Genomic DNA, 19,245 nt, shown 5'->3' on the forward strand with positions numbered 1-19,245 from the left:
TTGAGATTGCAGTGGAAAGAAGGAGCTATGAAATAGAGCAATCTAAAAATGGCCCGGATGTGGCATGGAGATTTACTTGCAGAGCCGATATTTTCCTCAGAATCAAGGAGAAAAGCTCCCCCTCTAAAGCCTGGGATGTCATGCAGCTTCATGTGCTGTGATTTATACAAGCAGCCAACTGAGGAATGACCCCAAGGCTGCACCTTGATTTTTACACTTGTCCTCTTCGCTTAACTCCTGGCTAACACTTGTCTCCTTCAGTACATTTATATGCTTTATTAGATTTCTAATCATTTTATATATGCATGCATACATACAATTGTAAGAAAAAGTATGTGAACCACTTGCAGAATCTGTGAAAATGTGAAAAATTTTAACAAAATAAGAGAGATCATACAAAATGCATGTTATTTTTTGTTTAGTACTGTCCCGAGTAAGATATTTTACATAAAAGATGTTTACATATAGTCCACAAGGAAAAAAAAAGCTGAATTTATTCAAATGGCCCCATTCAAAAGTATGTGAACTATTGGTTCTTAATACTGTGTGTGGTTACCTGGATGATCCACGACTGTTTTTATGTTTTGTGATGGTTGTTCATGAGTCTCTTGTTTGTCCTGAGCAGTTAAACTGAGCTCTGTTCTTCAGAAAAATCCTCCAGGTCCTGCAGATTCTTCAGTTTTCCAGCATCTTTTGCATATTTGAACCCTTTCCAGCAGTGACTGTATGATTTTCAGATCCATTTTTTCACACTGCGGACAATTGAGGGACTCAAACACAACTATTAAAAAAGGTTTAAACATTTACTGATGCTCCAGAGGGAAACACGATGCATTAAGAGTTGGGGGGTGAAAACTTTTGAATTTGAATATCAAGGTAAATTGTACTTATTTTTTCTTCCGGGAAACATGCAAGTATCTTCTGTTGCTTCTGGAGGGCAGTACTAAATGAAAAGTAATGATATTTCAATAAAATAAGAAAAATATGGAAATCTTCATCCTGTTCAAAAGTTTTCACCCCCCAACTCTTAATGCATCGTATTTCCTTCTGGAGCATCAGTGAATGTTTGAACCTTTTTTAATAGTTGTGTTTGAGTCCCTCAGTCGTCCTCAGTGTGAAAAGATGAATCTGAAAATCATACAGTCACTGCTGGAAAGGGTTCAAATATGCAAAAGATGCTTAAAAACACAGGACCTGGAGGATTTTTCTGAAGAACAGAGCTCAGTTTAACTGCTCAGAACAAACAAGAGACTCATGAACAACCATCACAAAACAAAAAAACAGTCATGGATCATCCAGGTTACCAAACACAGTATTAAGAACCAATAGTTCACATACTTTTGAATGGGGCCATTTGAATAAATTCAGCTTTTTTTTTCTTTTCTTGTGGACTATATGTAAACATCTTTTATGTAAAATATCTTACTCAGGACAGTACTAAACAAAAAATAACATGCATTTTGTATGATCTCTCTTATTTTGTTAAAATTTTTCACAGATTCTGCAAGTGGTTCATATACTTTTTCTTACAACTATATTATATACACACATTATTATTCTACTTTATATTTTTGCAGAAGACCTGACATTTTTTTCAGGATGAATATATTTGATTGCTTCACTAATGATCAAATTAATGTATCCTTGCTGAATTAAATGATTAATTCCTTTAAAAAAATGTATAACATGTAATGTGTATATACTGTAATGGTACTAGAAATCACAAAGCACTCTTTACTGAGCTGTCACATTGATTTGTTCAGGCCGATGTAATTGATCTTGGACTCGGTGGACTCGGAGGCTATACCTTCTGTGGCTATATTTACATACATCCTCAAGAGATAGACCCTATAGGAGACAGATTTACACTTCGCAATGTATTTTTCCACCAATTCCACCATCAATATTAAATCTAAATGCGTTCACATGGGAACAGAGATCTAGTTCAAAGGCACGATATGACAATGCCTCTGAGCTCTCCCTAATGGTGGCCACTGATTGTGATGCCAGTTCCTATCAGTGTTGTTCCCATTGTCCTGAAAATATCAGCTGTCAGAGATGTGTGGGTGGAAGAGAGACTGTGTAATTGAGGTCCGCTGAGTTGGGTTAACACACTGTCTTCCTGATTGCTCTTTGTGTGTGGTTAAATTAGGATGTGTTAGTACCGTGTTCCATTTTGTTGCAATTTTACCCTGTAATTAACAAAAGCAGCATGTTAGAGGTTCTTTAATTGGCTTCATATCAAGGTTCAGATGACCCCTCTGATGTTGTTGTTTGTCGCCTCACGTTTTATGTCCTCAAACGTTAATTCCTCATTTCATGCTGTCCTTTGAGCACACAACAAAGCTTTTTGTTTTTGCTCGGGATTAGATGATGAGAGCTGACAGGGCACATGTCGCATCTTATAGCTGGGTTTCTATGGAAACCAGGTTGCATTCGAAGACATTTGAAGGGAAAACCCTCGGGCCCCAGTTTGTGCCCTGACTCAGTTTCAAAACAATCTTAATTGAATTTGTGGTCCTCATGATATTACTCATGTGCTCCAGACAAGGCCCAACCCCAGTGAACCCCTGTGCCTGAGGAGGAGGGGGGAAATTAACAGCCCCCTCCTTTCATGTGTTATCTCATAGGACAACATGTTCTCCTCTCTGCTTCTGCAGCACTGGGCTGGAAAATTTTGCAGAGTGCCAAGAGAAGCTTGCGAGATGGGATACAGGTTCCACAAACATAAATGCTGGGGATTCATTATGCATCAGAGGTCGAGGTTGTTTTTTTCAGGATACTAGTTGCATAGAGTGTGAAGAAAAACATGACTGCCTATCTAATTATTGTGCATTTGCAGTCTGATCCACAGACCTGACAAAATTATATTATCAAAGATTTCATAATATAGCTTCAAAGATTTAAAAATACACCTAGTGGGTCAATAGCACTTTTTGCCCTATCTGTTATTTTTAATGTACATTAAAAATGTATGTTTAAATGCAATTTAAATTACAATGACCTGAATACACCTTCTATGATGAGCATGTTTTTAATTCCGGAATTAAAATTAGTTTAGATGAGGGGAAAAAAAAAAAAAAAAAAAAAAATATATATATATATATATATATATATATATATATATATATATATATATATATATATATATATATATATATATAATAAACAAAGAAATAAAATAAACATTAACTGAAATAAAACAAACAAAATTATTTATAAAAAAACTTAAACTTATATTTTAGCTAGTATTTCTCATTTTCATCTAGTTTAACTTGATGAAAAAAACAAAAAAAAATTATAAAAACTATATAGACATTTTTTTTAAAGACTTAAAAAGACAAAAACACAAAAAAATACAAAAATTTTAAAATTAAAATATAAAAAAAAATTCAAAATATTAATACAATTATTATAGTATATGAATGATACTAAAATAACACTATTTGATATATAGTCAAAAATGGAATATGTGGTGATAATAATTAACAGATAATTTGACCTTTTTATGACAAGGAGAGGATAGTTCAAGTAAAGATATTTCAAGATAGTTCAAGTCCCCAAAACGTATATATAAATAATTAATAAATATCAATATAAATAAATAATGTTATTTGGAAAAATAAATGTGTGTGTGTGTGTGTGTGTGTGTGTGTGTGTGTGTGTGTGTGTGTGTGTGTGTGTATTTATATATATATAGTATGTAGTGAAGATACAAGAAAAATATGTTACATGTCATTGACCCTAGTTTAAGCTTTTGATGTTAATCCAGGAAAAAGGTGAGATTTTTTTCCCCAAATGATCACACTAACCACCTGAAACTTTATGGCCTCCCTCTGTCTTGGACAGCTCTGATAAAAATATATGTTGACTGACTGATTGCATTTATGAACCGTTATATGCATGGCTCATTAGCTGAGTATTATAACCAGAGCTATGTGAAATATCATGCTGGTTGGCAACCATGGTCCATGGGGAGTCACGGTGTCACACTGTTGGGATTCATTATCCATATCTCAATGGGTGGAAGACAACCCCAGTGCTCACGTTGCTTTACTGCCGCATGTCTTCTGTACTTCTGTCTTCATGCTGATTAACAGCCAAATCATCATTAATGTCCAGTATGCATGCCATAAACGGTCACACTGGGTAATAGCCACATTATTTAGTTTATTTCAGACGCGAAAAGGATCAAATTGGCATTCATATACATTTTATTATTAATTTTTTTCACATGACTAAATGTATTGTTTAACCCCACCACGAAACTGCCACATCAACTTAACATTATCAGCCCTGTCCAGCTGTGCAGGCAAGCCAGACTTGGAAATTAAAAGACAACAAAGGCAAACCAGTGGGAGCCATGTCGGAGTCTGGATCATTTCAGTTGACAAAACAGAAGCTATATAGCAGTGTTTGAATGTGAAAATCTTCTGAACACATAAATCCCTGGACCTAGAAATTTCATATCCACTCAGGATAAACCCTGATCCCTTCAAATGGACATTTTAGAGAAAGCAGTTTACAGAATTTACAGAAAACCCCTTGACAGCTTATTCACATGAAATGGAAAACTTCAGCAAAAATACAGCTTGCAACATAGAAAACTATTAGAAACTTTAGAGAAGCTACACCAGCATGTGCACTGCAAAAAAAAAATAAAAAAAAAAAAAAAATTGACTTATTTTCCAGTAAATATCTAAACATTCTTAAAAGAAGATTATATTTATGATTAAGGGGGAAAAAAATTCTTTTCTCACTTAAACTTAAATATTGTTGTAAGGATATTTACATATTAAGAAATACAGACCTTGTTTTTATTTTTAAATGTAATAATTATTGTAATTAATGGGGTTATTATCTAGTATTTCCATGAATTAGGTGTACATTTCAGACATCTTTGCTTTCATTAAAGGTGCCCTAGAATCAAAAATTGAATTTACCTTGGCATAGTTGAATAACAAGAGTTCAGTACATGGAAAAGACATACGTTGAGTTTCAAACTCCATTGCTTCCTCCTTCTTATATAAATCTCATTTGTTTAAAAGACCTCAGGCGAATCTCAACATAATAAAATCAAATCTCAATCAAAATAAAAATTTCAATAAAATAGTTGATTTAGTAATTTACTTAATGACACTTTAAAAAATATATAAATACTATTAGGAATTATTTCAGAAGTCATTTATAAATTATGTAAAAGTTTATTCAGGAGGACTTCTTACCCCAGGTAGCAGGACAACTTACCCCAGTAAGGTAATATTATAATATGCTATAACAATATAATACAACAACTATAATGTGCTATAACAACTAAATTAGCAAACGTTTCTATTTCCTATAATAACACACTGGCTGATGCATCATCATCCTGCACATGCTAAACTTATATCTAAATATGTTATAGCTTAAAAGTAAATCCACACTGTTCTTAAGTCCATGTTTTTAAAAAAAAAAACATTATTTGAATTTGAAGACTTTTGTTCCTAAAGTTTTGATTAATTTCTCCTGTTCTGACCTTGAGTCTTCTTTACTTTGTATTGTGTGCTTACAGTAGTCATATAATGACAAACGACTTGGAAAGGAATGAGGAACTGAATGAAGAACAAAAGTTCTAAAAGACTCTAAATTAGATGTGGCCTCAAGCCCTTTGAACTGTCAGTAGAGATTTATATTCCATTTGAGCAAGGACACATTGTACGTTCCTCAGGAAGCCCAGGGAGATCTCAGCATGCATTATTTCAAATAAATCAAACCAGTCGAAGTAGTGGGCAGAGAGCGTTCATACAACTGTTGGGAGGGGAAAAAGCACAATCAGCGTTTCTCACTGTAAAAACACATTTCAAATTTAAAATTAAAATAAAAATGAATTCAGCCGCCTCAATATTATTGTTTTAAAACCTATAGAACCTATAAAAAGCTCCCACACAAAATGACAGATCTGCCTTTTCTTTTACAATAATGTTTACATAGTGCTTGTCAGCAGTATTGGAGCTTCTCCAGCCCATTTGTTCTATTGCAAGCAAATTCTCTGTAATCGTGAAGAAATGAGTTTGAGCTTGCTTTCCGCCTACATGGGTAAGAGCCATTGATGGGTGGAAAGCTTCGCAGTGAGAGCGCTTGATATTGCTGCGGCATCTTCCGCTAGCATTGTTCCCTTGGAAATAGATTATAGGCCTGTATCTGCGATAACTTTAATTACATTTCATCATTTCTGCACTGTGTGTTCAAATTCAGGGCCTCAGACAGTGTTTGATTCACACAGGCTTACGTAAATAAACCCATGGATCTTTAGATAAGTCATATAAATACAAGTCATTGCTAATTTGAACCTTCTTGTAACTAATGTACTTTTCTTTCTGTCTGTCTCACTGTTTCGACCATCTGTTTGTCCATATTGTGCGGCCCATCACTTCCGCCCGGCTGTAGACATCACTGTTGGCCTCCCCATTGGTGTGATAATTGCGTGTGGCTTGGCGCTGCTGTTGCTCACCTCGTTCGTCTCCTGGAAGCTGTGCTGGGTTCCTTGGAGGAAGAAAGCCCTCTCGGCAAGTTCTGCGGCCCTCGCCCCTGACGACTGCCCCTCGCTTCATTTACCATCTCTCCTGCCCAGTCCTCAGCCGTCCGAGGTCGCCATGGCGACTGAAAAGGAAAAGTATTCCATGGCATCGATGGGCTTCCTGGAGGCAGCCGTTAAAATAAGCCACACGTCTCCCGACATCCCGGCCGAGGTACAGCTCTCCATGAGGGAGCACTTTTTGCGGCGTACACAGCGCATGCAAAGACAGACCACAGAGCCTGCGTCATCCACCAGGTAACGGAGCCAAAAAGCATCTATGAACACACACTAACACTACTGTTCAAAAGTTTGAGGGCGGTAAGATATTTTTAGTGTTTCTCAAAGAAGACTTCATTTATCTGATCAAAAATACAGTAAAAGCAGTAATCTTGTGAAATGTTATTACAATTTTTTTAAAAAGCTGAATTTTCAGCAGCCGTTACTCCAGTTTTCAGTGTCACACGATCCTTCAGAAATCATTCTAATAGGCTGATTTGGTGCTCAAAAATAAGGTTCTTGGTTTTTTTTAGTGGCAGATATAAGCCAATAATACTGTGGCTAATAAAAGTAGCCGACTACGCCACCTGGATTTATCACTGAAACCCAGGACTCAATTTAACTTTAGACGAATGCCAAATTTAACTGCAGCAAGATGTTTTATCAGTCACTTCCCACTGAGGGCTGGGCATCCACACATTGACACTCAAGAGGTATATCGAATTACAAAAGCTTTTTATTCCCATAAAAATAGAAAACTATAAAAATATTATGAATGAGGAAGATGCAGCAAGATGTTTAGTCTATAGAAGAATGCAGCAAGATGTTTTATCTTTAGACGAATGCAGCAAGATGTTTTATCTTTAGAAGAATAGAAGATGTTTTATCTTTAGACGAATGCAGCAAGATGTTTTATCTTTAGAAGAATGCAGCAAGATGTTTTATCTTTGCAGCAAGAGACGAATGCAGCAGATGTTTTATCTTTAGACGAATGCAGCAAGATGTTTTATCTTTAGAAGAATGCAGCAAGATGTTTTATCTTTAGACGAATGCAGCAAGATGTTTTATCTTTAGACGAATGCAGCAAGATGTTTTATCTTTAGAAGAATGCAGCAAGATGTTTTATCTTTAGACGAATGCAGCAAGATGTTTAGTCTATAGAAGAATGCAGCAAGATGTTTTATCTTTAGACGAATGCAGCAAGATGTTTTATCTTTAGACGAATGCAGCAAGATGTTTAGTCTATAGAAGAATGCAGCAAGATGTTTTATCTTTAGACGAATGCAGCAAGATGTTTTATCTTTAGACGAATGCAGCAAGATGTTTAGTCTATAGAAGAATGCAGCAAGATGTTTTATCTTTAGACGAATGCAGCAAGATGTTTTATCTTTAGACGAATGCAGCAAGATGTTTTATCTTTAGACGAATGCAGCAAGATGTTTAGTTTAGAAGAATGCAGCAAGATGTTTTATCTTTAGACGAATGCAGCAAGATGTTTTATCTTAGACGAATGCAGCAAGAGACGAATGCAGCAAGATGTTTTATCTTTAGACGAATGCAGCAAGATGTTTTATCTTTAGACGAATGCAGCAAGTTTTATCTTTAGAAGAATGCAGCAAGATGTTTTATCTTTAGAAGAATGCAGCAAGATGTTTTATCTTTAGACGAATGCAGCAAGATGTTTAGTCTATAGAAGAATGCAGCAAGATGTTTTATCTTTAGACGAATGCAGCAAGATGTTTTATCTTTAGACGAATGCAGCAAGATGTTTAGTCTATGCAGCAAGAGTTTTATCTTTAAGAATGCAGCAAGATGTTTTATCTTTAGACGAATGCAGCAAGATGTTTTATCTTTAGACGAATGCAGCAAGATGTTTTATCTTTAGACGAATGCAGCAAGATGTTTAGTCTATAGAAGAATGCAGCAAGATGTTTTATCTTTAGACGAATGCAGCAAGATGTTTTATCTTTAGACGAATGCAGCAAGATGTTTAGTCTATAGAAGAATGCAGCAAGATGTTTTATCTTTAGACGAATGCAGCAAGATGTTTTATCTTTAGACGAATGCAGCAAGATGTTTTATCTTTAGACGAATGCAGCAAGATGTTTTATCTTTAGACGAATGCAGCAAGATGTTTTATCTTAGACGAATGCAGCAAGAGACGAATGCAGCAAGATGTTTAGTCTATGCAGCAAGAGTTTTATCTTTAAGAATGCAGCAAGATGTTTAGTCTATAGAAGAATGCAGCAAGATGTTTTATCTTTAGACGAATGCAGCAAGATGTTTTATCTTTAGACGAATGCAGCAAGATGTTTTATCTTTAGACCAGGGGTAGGCAAGTTCGGTCCTAGAGAGCCACTGTCCTGCAGAGTTTAGCTCCAACCCTGAAAAAAACCTTCAGCTGCCTAGCCTTAGTAATCCTGAAGAGCTTGATTAGCTTGTTCAGATGTGTTTGATTAAGGTTGGAGCTAAACTCAGCAGGACAGCGGCTCTCTAGGACCGAACTTGCCTACCCCTGCTTTAGACGAATGCAGCGAGATGCTTTGTCTTTGGGAGCAGTCCGATTATCTTTTGGGTCAGAAGCAACAGCCTTGTTTCAGTCCCTCGCTTCAATAAATCAGTTACTGGAGTTGTACTCACAATATGACCGGGTAGCAATTTCCACTACCTAGACTAGACATTTCTTATTATTATCAATGTTGAAACCATGTTTTTGTGGAAACCATGATGCATTTTTTTCTGGATTCTTTAAAGAATAGACAGTTCAAACGAACAGCATTTATTTGAAATATATTTTTTGTAACAATTTACTTTTGATCAAATTAATGATTTGTTGCTGAATAAAAGCATCTAAAAATCTTACTTACCCCAAACGTTTAAACAGATGAGGTTAAATAATCAAAATTGATGTCATTGGATAATTGAGATTTATGAATTGAATGTTAATAAATGTTCAATATCAAGGGTTTTTATGTCTAGTTGTTAATAGGGTCTTTGTGGATAGAAAAAAGTACACATATTTTTATGACCCTTGGGTTAAAGGGTTAGTTCACCAAAAAAATAAATTTCTGTCATTAATTACTCACCCTCATGTCGTTCCAAACCCGTAAGACCTTCGTTCTTCAGAACACAAAAGGTTTTTATCCTATATTGAAAGTGACAAAATGACCACATTCAATGTCCAGAAAAGTAGTAAAAACATTGTTTAAATAGTCAGCGTGACATGGTTCAACCTTAATGTTATGAAGTGACAAGAATACTTTTTGTGCGCAAAAACAAAACAAAATTAAAGCTGCAAGCAGCGATGAAAGGGCCCTCGCACCCAGGCTCACCGCCACCCGTTGGCCTCAGGAAAACAGCGAACAGTGGGCGACATGCATGTGAGCGAGTAAATACAGGAGAATTATGGCAAAATCATGTAAAAGTGCCACACTTCCTGCTGCCAACAGGTGGCGCTATAGCTAACTGAATATTGTCATATAGATGTCTTTAGGCCAGGACTTTTATCACTCATGTGAAGTTTGGGGCAGATCAGACATAGTATGCCTGAGTTACAACAGCTTCCTCTTTCATGGCGAAACATCGGACTTTGTCAGTCCGCCACTGACACACCCTTCAACGAAAACTCAAGATCTTTGATATTTAACATCTTAAAGGCCTTAAGATTAGACTGGCCATATATGATGTGCTTCTGGTTTAATCTCTATGAGGAGTTAATCACAGTGTAAAACATGTAATTTCCTGTTGCCCCCAGGTGGCGTTATGACTGTAACTGAATATTGTCATATAGATGTCTTCAGGTCACTACTCTAATAAAACATGTGAAGTTTGGGGCAGATCGGATATTGTATGCCCAAGTTACAACAACTTCCTGTTTCATGGCGAAACATCGAACTTTTCCAGGCCGCCACGGACACGCCCTTCAGCGAAAACTTTAGATCTTCGCAATTTAACGTCTCAAAGGCCTTTAGATTAGTCTGACCAAATATGATGTTGATCTGATTAAAGCTCTAGGAGGAGTTCGTTAAAGTACAACGTGGAAATGGCAAAAACTGCCAAAATTTTGTAGAGAAAATTCTACACTTATCTCACTTCCTGTTGGGTTTACAAACCCAGGGTTTTTTTTGTAGGTATTGGGCTGTTACATCTGTCTACCGAATTTCATAACTGTACGTGAAACGTAGCACGAAGGGCGCTTAATTGAAATTTTGTAGGTGGCGCTATAGAGCCATTTTGCCACACCTAATTCTGAAACCCATATCAGATGTAAATTTTCACCACTTCTGACGTGTGTGCAAAGTTTCATGAGTTTTTGAGAACGTTTAGGCCCTCAAAAATGCGATTCATTTTGGAGAAGAAGAATAATTGGCTGAGCAATTACAATAGGGTCCTCACACCATCGGTGCTCGGGCCCTAAATAACTTTATCAACCATTTTTCCTCTTCCCTGTCACAGCGCAGTGCTGTGTTTACGTCCGAACGCCGGCTCATTGTTAGCCAGCTCCTGTGTCAGCATCACGCATGTGTCGGGCTGTTCATGTGAAGAGGCGTCGGCCAATACTGAGCCGCTGTTCAAACGTAGAACCTGGAAGCTGCTTCGAAAATAACATAGCAGAGGAGAGACAAATTTGTTGAATAAAGTCGTTATTTTGTTTTGTTTTTGCACACAAAAATGTATTCTTGTTGCTTCATAACATTAAGGTTGAACCACTGTAGTCACATGGACTATTTTAACGATGTCTTTACTACTTTTTTGGACATTGAATGTGGTAATTTCGTTGCTTTCAGTGAAAAAAAACGTCCCGGATTTCATCAAAATATCTTAATTTGTGTTCCAAAGATGAACGAAGGTCTTACAGGTTTGGAACAACATGAGGCTGAGTAATTAGTAACAGAAATTTCATTTTTGGGTGAACTAAGATGTCCCTCTTAGAATTTATTATAAAAATATTTTTGTAATTGTATAATTTAATAATTTTTATAATACTTGTATTACGTTACATTTTCAAATTTATTTAATATTTTAGATAATTGATTGAAAAAAATCAGATGTATTCTATATATTCAGCGAACATTTAATGGAAGAAGCTTAAAAAGGGAACTTCTTTCCCAAAATATGGGTCATCTTATCCCTTTCATGACTTTCAGTGTTGTGCAATAACAAAATTACCAATTGTTTCCATTTATTTCCTTTAATAATATACAGAATTATGCATCATCATACTGTACACGCTAAACTCACCTCTATGTATGTTACAAATTTAGATGCGAATGCTTACTGTTCTTAAGGGAACTTTTCCTCATCTTCAGCCTGCAGTCTGTGTCTGCAACCATTTACACACACCCAGTGCTGCATACACATTTACACATTTCATTAGTCACATGCAGAACTGTATATACCTGAAGGAAATGCAGACTATGAATCAGGCTGTCAGACCACCAACCCTGTATTATTAGATCTGTGTACTTTCCTCTATTTCCAAGGCTCAAAAGGCATCATCAATCACAGTCACCCCATAAGAGAATCTCCTAAAGACATTACAGAGCAGATGAATACTGTCACAAACAAGAGAAATGTGTCTTCTCAGAAACATCATTTATATTTGAAAAGTATACTGCTAATGATGCATATTTTTAGAGGACAGTGAAGTCTTTCATCTGAGACTGCTTTGTTATTTTATGCCTTCAATAATGCATTTCAGTGTCACACAATGATGAGTTTAAAATGTTCAACTGCTTCATAATCACTGGAACCAAGAGAAGTGCAAGCTCATGCATACTTGATTTATTTGGGGTTGTTCCAGGGACCTTAATTACAGCACAGAACTTGTCCACTCAAAATTAAGTATCTGTCATGTACTATTTGCTCATTAAAGAGTAATATTTAATTTAGCTTCAGTATTTGGCTGCTTTTGAAGATGTTCCACTGCTTTTTGTTACGGAGCATTGCCAGAGATCAGCTTGACAGGGAAATACGTGGTTTTATTAATATTAAATAATATGCAGTTGAATTAACTACATCATCATTCATTTTAACACCAGGTCTCCTTTTGAAAACAACTGTTACATAACGAATGAAACAATTGCTTTCTTTTGTCCTGTACATAGCATTGAGGTTTGTCTTCACTATAGAACTGTGTGACATATCTTCTTTTAATGTCAGTTGATTTAATCTTATTTCTGTTCTTGTTGTTTCTTTTTTCTTCAGTGATTCTGCTTGTTACCAGTAGGTGTTCATCAGTGTCTAAATTCACTCATTTGTTTTCATTCACTCTGTCAAGTGAATGATATTATATATCATTAGTGACTATATTAGTGAACTAATGTAGGAATAGGTTGAGGTTATAGGGTGTGATCGGAGTGTCGACTTTGAGCTAATTCACAGTATATTGCAGTAAGCTACTTTCTCGAAAATAACAAACATTCCTAAGAATGCATTGTTTTCAGCAGTATATTACTGTTTATTACAGTATGTTACTGTCAAAATTTGGCCGTTTTTACTGTGTGTGTGTGTGTGTCTATAATATATAAAAGTAATTAATATGAATTATAAATTTGAAGAGAAACATTTTCAATTCAAATGTAAGTAAAACCAAGTGTTTACACATTTTTGTAGCCCTTGGTTTTACAAGCAAAACCTTGCCTTGGGCTGTTGTTCAGTTTTTAATCCAGCTTTTTCCAAACATCATCAAATCCCTCATGTTACTCTTTTTCTCCTTTATCTCATTTTTTCAGGCACAGTTCCTTCAAACGTCACCTTCCCCGTCAAATGCAGGTAGGAAGTCTGGACCTGGGAGATGATTATTATGTGGATGAGCAGCCAACCAGCATTGGCCGTATCAAGCCTGAACTCTACAAGCAGATGACCACAGACAACGACGACTCTGGTAATAGTAAAAGCGACAAAAACTGTGGCAAGATCAGCTTTTCTCTCCGCTATGACTATGAGAATGAGATGTTACTTGTCAAGATACTCAAGGCATTTGATCTACCAGCCAAGGATCTTTGTGGCAGCTCCGACCCCTATGTCAAGATCTACCTGCTGCCAGATCGGAAGCAGAAGTTCCAGACACGAGTCCACCGTAAAACACTCAACCCCACGTTTGACGAGTCCTTCCAGTTTCCGGTACCCTATGATGAGCTTCCCGTCAGGAAGCTCCATCTCAGCGTTTTTGACTTCGACCGTTTCTCACGGCACGATATGATTGGGGAGGTCATATTGGACAATCTGTTTGAAGTGTCTGATCTCTCAAGGGAAACCTCCATCTGGAGAGACATTCAGTATGCTACCTCTGTAAGAGAACCTTTCCGCTCTCTCTTCTCTTGATGTGTTTGCCAAATTATGAAATTCTGCTGGATTTCAGGTCGATTTTTTTTTTTTTTTATGGGAAAGGTGTATAATGAGGATGCTCATATATGTATTGATCACATATTGATCAGATATGTTAATTAATATACAGTGGGGTGCAAAAGTCTGAGACCACTAGTTTTTTTAATTTTTAATACAAATAGTTCATTGCAAATATAAATACTAGCATAAAAATTTTAATAAAAAAGAATTGTAAAACGTCAGTCGCAAATTTGCTTTTTTGATTAGTGACCAAACCTAAATCCAAATTAAAAAAAGAAAAAACATTGTTCATTTTACATTATAATGGTAATTAAAATTAGATTATTAGATTTTATATTATTATATTATAAAAGTTTATATTACTGTATATTAACTGTATGAACGGTTGAATATATATTTCTGTAAAAAAGTAATACTTTTTATTCCACAAGGATGCATTAAAAAATTGGTCAAAAGTAATACAAAAAGTATTTACATAATGTTTACAAAAAAAATCTATTTTCCAAATGATGTTAATCAAAAAATCCTGAAAATTGTATCAAGGTTTCCACAAAAATATTAAGCAGCACAACTTTGATAGTAATTAGAAGTGTTTATTGAGCACCAAATCATCATATTAGCATGATTTCTGAAGGATCATGTGACTGAAGACTGGAGTGATGATGCTGAAAATTCAGCTTTGCATCACTAGGAATAAATTACATTTTAAAATGGAACACAGTTCTTTTTAACTGTTATAATATTCAACAATATTACTGTTTTGACTGTATTTTAATCAAATAAATGCAGACTTCTTTCAAAATATAAAAAATCGTACCGATAAAATTTAATATTTGTGTTTATTGTAGTCTCAAACTTTTGGACCCCACCATACCACATTACGTGAGCCTGGTCTGATAAATCATAAGTCATCCAGGTCATCTGCAACATTCTAAACACTATAGTTTAATTTTGGTTGGTAAGAGAAGAAAGGAAGGATCCTGAAACCTCAGCAAGTACACTTGATATTGCACCGGTCAGACTGTTTGTGTTTTGTGTAGATTAGAAAATCATTGACTCTAAATAACAAGGCCATTAGATGCAGACTAAGGTATGTGAATTAGCTTGTTTACATAGTCTTTTAAAATGCAGTCACAATATTAAACACGTTCTGTGCTGTGCACCTGCTAACTCCAAGACGGCCAAATTAATGAGAGTTCAGGGATCTACCCTCATTAACACAAAGATAAGGTAGTAATTGACACATGAAGATGACTGACACTGGTTGATTGTATGTGTGGACAAAGTAATTGCCTAATTTTCATAGCGGCCACTAATAAGAGGTGCTGCCAATCACAGCATAATATTAAACATTGAAGATAACCTCTAAAATAGGTACTGAGGTCATCTGAGGTTAGTTGATCACTCCATAACAGCAGGCTATATGAACTTCAACTGCTCCTCGATGAGTCTTATTTCTCTCTGTTTTTTAGATTTACAGCTATCCTCAGAGGAGCAATTCAATAAACCTGTGGTTATTGCTTTCGTGGCAGGAGGCCGGCTGCTCCTTGAACAATAGCACACATTCTATTGCACTTGGCTGGAGATTTAAATCTGAAACTCAAGGCACCTCATTTCAAAACTATCAAAAGGGGAGGTCCACTCAGAAATTAAAATACAATCATCATTTACTCAAATCATTTCATACCCGCATTGATGTTCCATCCCCTGCGCTTTTCCATAAATGCAATAGTGACTAGTGACTCTCAACCTCATAAAATGACAAAAAGCTCCATACAATTGTTATAAAAGTGATCCATATGATTAAAGTCTTCAGAAGCTATACAAAAAAAAATAATACTAAAGATTAGGTTGCTATTCATATACTCAATTTGGAGATGTGCATATTCAAATTTGCATTGTTATTCAATTATGCAATTTGAATTTGTGCATTTGTTAAAGTTTGGTGAATGGTTTCAAGACACACAAGAACCAATGGCGTTTGAAATCACAGACGTCAATCATGGTGTGACACGTACTGACACACCATATTTGAGATTATGGGCCCTATTTTAACGATCTAAACGCAAAGTGTAAAGCGCACGGCGTAGGTGCACTCAGGGCGTGTCCAAATCCACTTTTGCTATTTTAACGACGGAAAAACAGTCCGTGCGCTGGGGCGCATTTTTGAAATGGGTTGTCCCTATTCTCTTAATGAGTAATGGGCGTAACGTTCAATAAACCAATCAGAGTGTCATCTCCCATTCCCTTTAAGAGCGAGATGCACTCACGCCATGGCGGATTGCTATTTACATGGCGGAATTTGTTGGTGGAAAAGCTGAACGCTTTTCAAGCGAAGAAACCGATCTGCTCGTGCGCGAAGTTAAACGTTTAGTTAGAAGTTATACGAAGTTACATTTTTATATTTATGTAACCTACACAATAATATTCTTTTACACTGTAATCCTTTTGTTTTTAATATTTGGCATGTTTGTGTGATGCGCATCCCTGTGTGTAATAAGCAAAGTCAACGCGCACTGTGGACGCGCCCAGAGGCGCAGTTTCTACCAACGCACTCTAACAAAAAAATATTGCGCCACTGACTTTAGACTTTAGACCAGGTTTGAGTTGGTCTATGGCGCAGTCTATTTTCAGCTCCTTAAAATAGCTATGCGCCAGCAATGCGCCTGAACACACCTCTTTTTTAGACCAGCACGCCCATGGGCGCACTAACTGGCGCAAATGCATTTTCTAATTTAAGGACGTGGCGCTGAACGGGAAAACGCGAACGGCGCCGGACGCAAACTAGCAAACACACTTGCGCTGCGCCTTGCGTCGCATTGCGCCGGGTGTATTATAGGGCCCTATATGTTAAAATATAAATTTTGCACTTTTTCATACAAAATGCTATAGATTGAATTTAGAAGACATGGGATAGTATGTTGTTAAAAACTTGATAGGTCAACATTTATTTGCATTGTAAGAAAAAAGAGCATTAAAATACAGCTAAATGTGTGCTTTTATATTTCATGGAAGAAAGATTTTACCAATGGATGACAGATTTTTAATTTTGGGGTGTACTGTCCCTTTAAGATGATGCCAGCTGACAGCAAACATGTTCCTAAAGATGAAGGTGGAAGGAATTTGGTCTGATCCAGAAAAAAGTCAAATTATTTTAAATAAACTTCAACACATTCACTGAAATTAGACATAATTTAGTAAGCTTGATTATTTGACTTTTTAACCTGTGCCATATTGTTCAAGTTTACTTGCTGTACAAATACATTTCTGAGACATTTTTACAGTTTTTTTTTTTCAGTCAAGCTTGCATTTTGCCAATCCATCAGTCCACTTTAAAAAGTCCCTATATGATACTTAAGCGCAAACTGCAAATAATCACCTTAGAGGGCTAGAGAGACATTAAGCCACAAGTAGGGGAGTCATGGGATATGTCTGTCAGAGAGAGGCTTATTGAGCTCATTTAAAGTGATTAATTTTTACACCAGTCTTAACACTGCTGAGATGATGACGCTAACTCTAGCTTACTTCGCCCTTGCATTGCACGCGCTTAACTTTCAAAGTGGGTGGTCTTAATGTCTAAAAATGCCACTGTCCCAATGTTTTTGATATTTGTGTTGGATAGCCCTACACTTGTTTTATCTTGATCTAAAAGAAACCTGATATGCTTGGATCAGCTCTGAGGGAAATGATGGACCTCATGCCCTGGTGGAAAGGCCGAAATGTTTTGGAGTGTTGACGTTTAATTAACAGTTTGCTGGAGTGGTGTCCAGGAGAGCTCGCGGCTTGGAGAATCGTAACAGCTAATTGGTCACCGTGGCTATATCTGTCCAAACAGTAACCCACTAGACCTTGATATTGAGTCACAGGCTTATTAAACCCAACCTTCATAGTCAAAATGCCAAACCACAAATACCAATAAATAACTTCTTGCAGCTTCTAACTAGCTTTTAACACATCTGGGAAACTATAGCAAAGTGACTGTATTGATTGTATTGATGCAGAACCTTTCTCTATTCAGCCATTGTGCAGATTTAAGTCAATAATTACACTAGCAACACTGATACAACGATTTGTCCACTTTCTCACAAAACATAGATTTGTTCGCAAATGAAACTCCGCAAGTGACAATTAACCAATTTGCATTAAGTCTATATGAAAGCCCATTTCCGCCACATAAAAAAGCATGCTTTGGTAAATTATAACACAAAATGTCAAAACTATGAGATAAAAAGTTGAAACTATGAGATACTTAAGATAAAAAGTCATAATTATGAAAAAGAGTCTTTTCATAATTCTGTCATAAGAAATTTTGAATCTCATAATTTAGACTTTTGTCATGATTATAAATGTTTGTCATAGTTATGACTTTTTAATTTATAATTTCAATTTATGCCATTATTATGCTTAATATGTCATAATTTTGACTTTTAGTCTCATGACTGTGGCTTAGTATCTCATAATTAAAGGGTTAGTTCACCCAAAACTGAAAATGATGTCATTAATGACTCACCCTCATGTCGTTCCAAACCCGTAAGACCTTCGTTCATCTTCGGAACACAGTTTAAGATATTTTAGATTTAGTTCAAGAGCTTTCTGTCCCTCCATTGAAAATGTTTGTACGGTAGACTGTCCATGTCCAGAAAGATAAGAAAAATATCATCAAAGTAGTCCATGTGACATCAGAGGGTCAGTTAGAATTTGTTGAAGCATCGAAAATACATTTTGGTCCAAAAATAACAAAAACTACGACTTTATTCAGCATTGTATTCTCTTCCAGAATCCTTTCCATTGAATTGATTCCATTGAATTGATCCCATTGAATCCTTTCATCTGTCGGCGTTGGTAATGCACTTTTACGTCGCCATGGTTGTTTTTGGCGATTAGGACATCCGTGACATTTTGAAGCATCGAAAATACCTTTTGGTCCAAAAATAACAAAAACTACGACTTTATTCAGCATTGTATTCTCTTCCGGGTCTGTTGTCAATTCACGTTCCAAAATGTACTTTCAATGCTTCAAAAAATTCTAACTAACCCACTGATGTCACATGGACTACTTTGATGATGTTTTTATTACCTTTCTGGACATGGACAGTATACCGTACATACATTTTCAATGGAGGGACAGAAAGCTCTCGGACTAAATCTAAAATATCTTAAACTGTGTTCCGAAGATGAACGGAGGTCTTACGGGTTTGGAACAACATGAGGGTGAGTCATTCATGACATAATTTTCATTTTTGGGTGAACTAACCCTTTAAGACTTTTTATTTCAGAATTTCAACATTTTATCTCATAATTATGATTTACCAAAGCATGATTTCCTTTTTTCATGTTGT

General features: G+C 36.0%; 1 protein-coding gene across 1 annotated transcript in view; it reads left to right on the top strand.

Moving 5' to 3' along the window:
- syt6a (synaptotagmin VIa) overlaps window positions 1-19,245 on the top strand; it is a 77,032-nt gene that overhangs the window by 45,750 nt on the left and 12,037 nt on the right. The window contains exons 4-5 of the mRNA XM_048177671.1: window positions 6,430-6,814; window positions 13,291-13,849. Coding sequence (XP_048033628.1) covers window positions 6,430-6,814; window positions 13,291-13,849 — 944 coding nt within the window. The remainder of the gene's footprint in view (window positions 1-6,429; window positions 6,815-13,290; window positions 13,850-19,245) is intronic.

The sequence above is a fragment of the Megalobrama amblycephala genome, linkage group LG24 (genome assembly GCF_018812025.1).
Source record: "Megalobrama amblycephala isolate DHTTF-2021 linkage group LG24, ASM1881202v1, whole genome shotgun sequence".
Lineage (NCBI taxonomy): Eukaryota > Metazoa > Chordata > Actinopteri > Cypriniformes > Xenocyprididae > Megalobrama > Megalobrama amblycephala.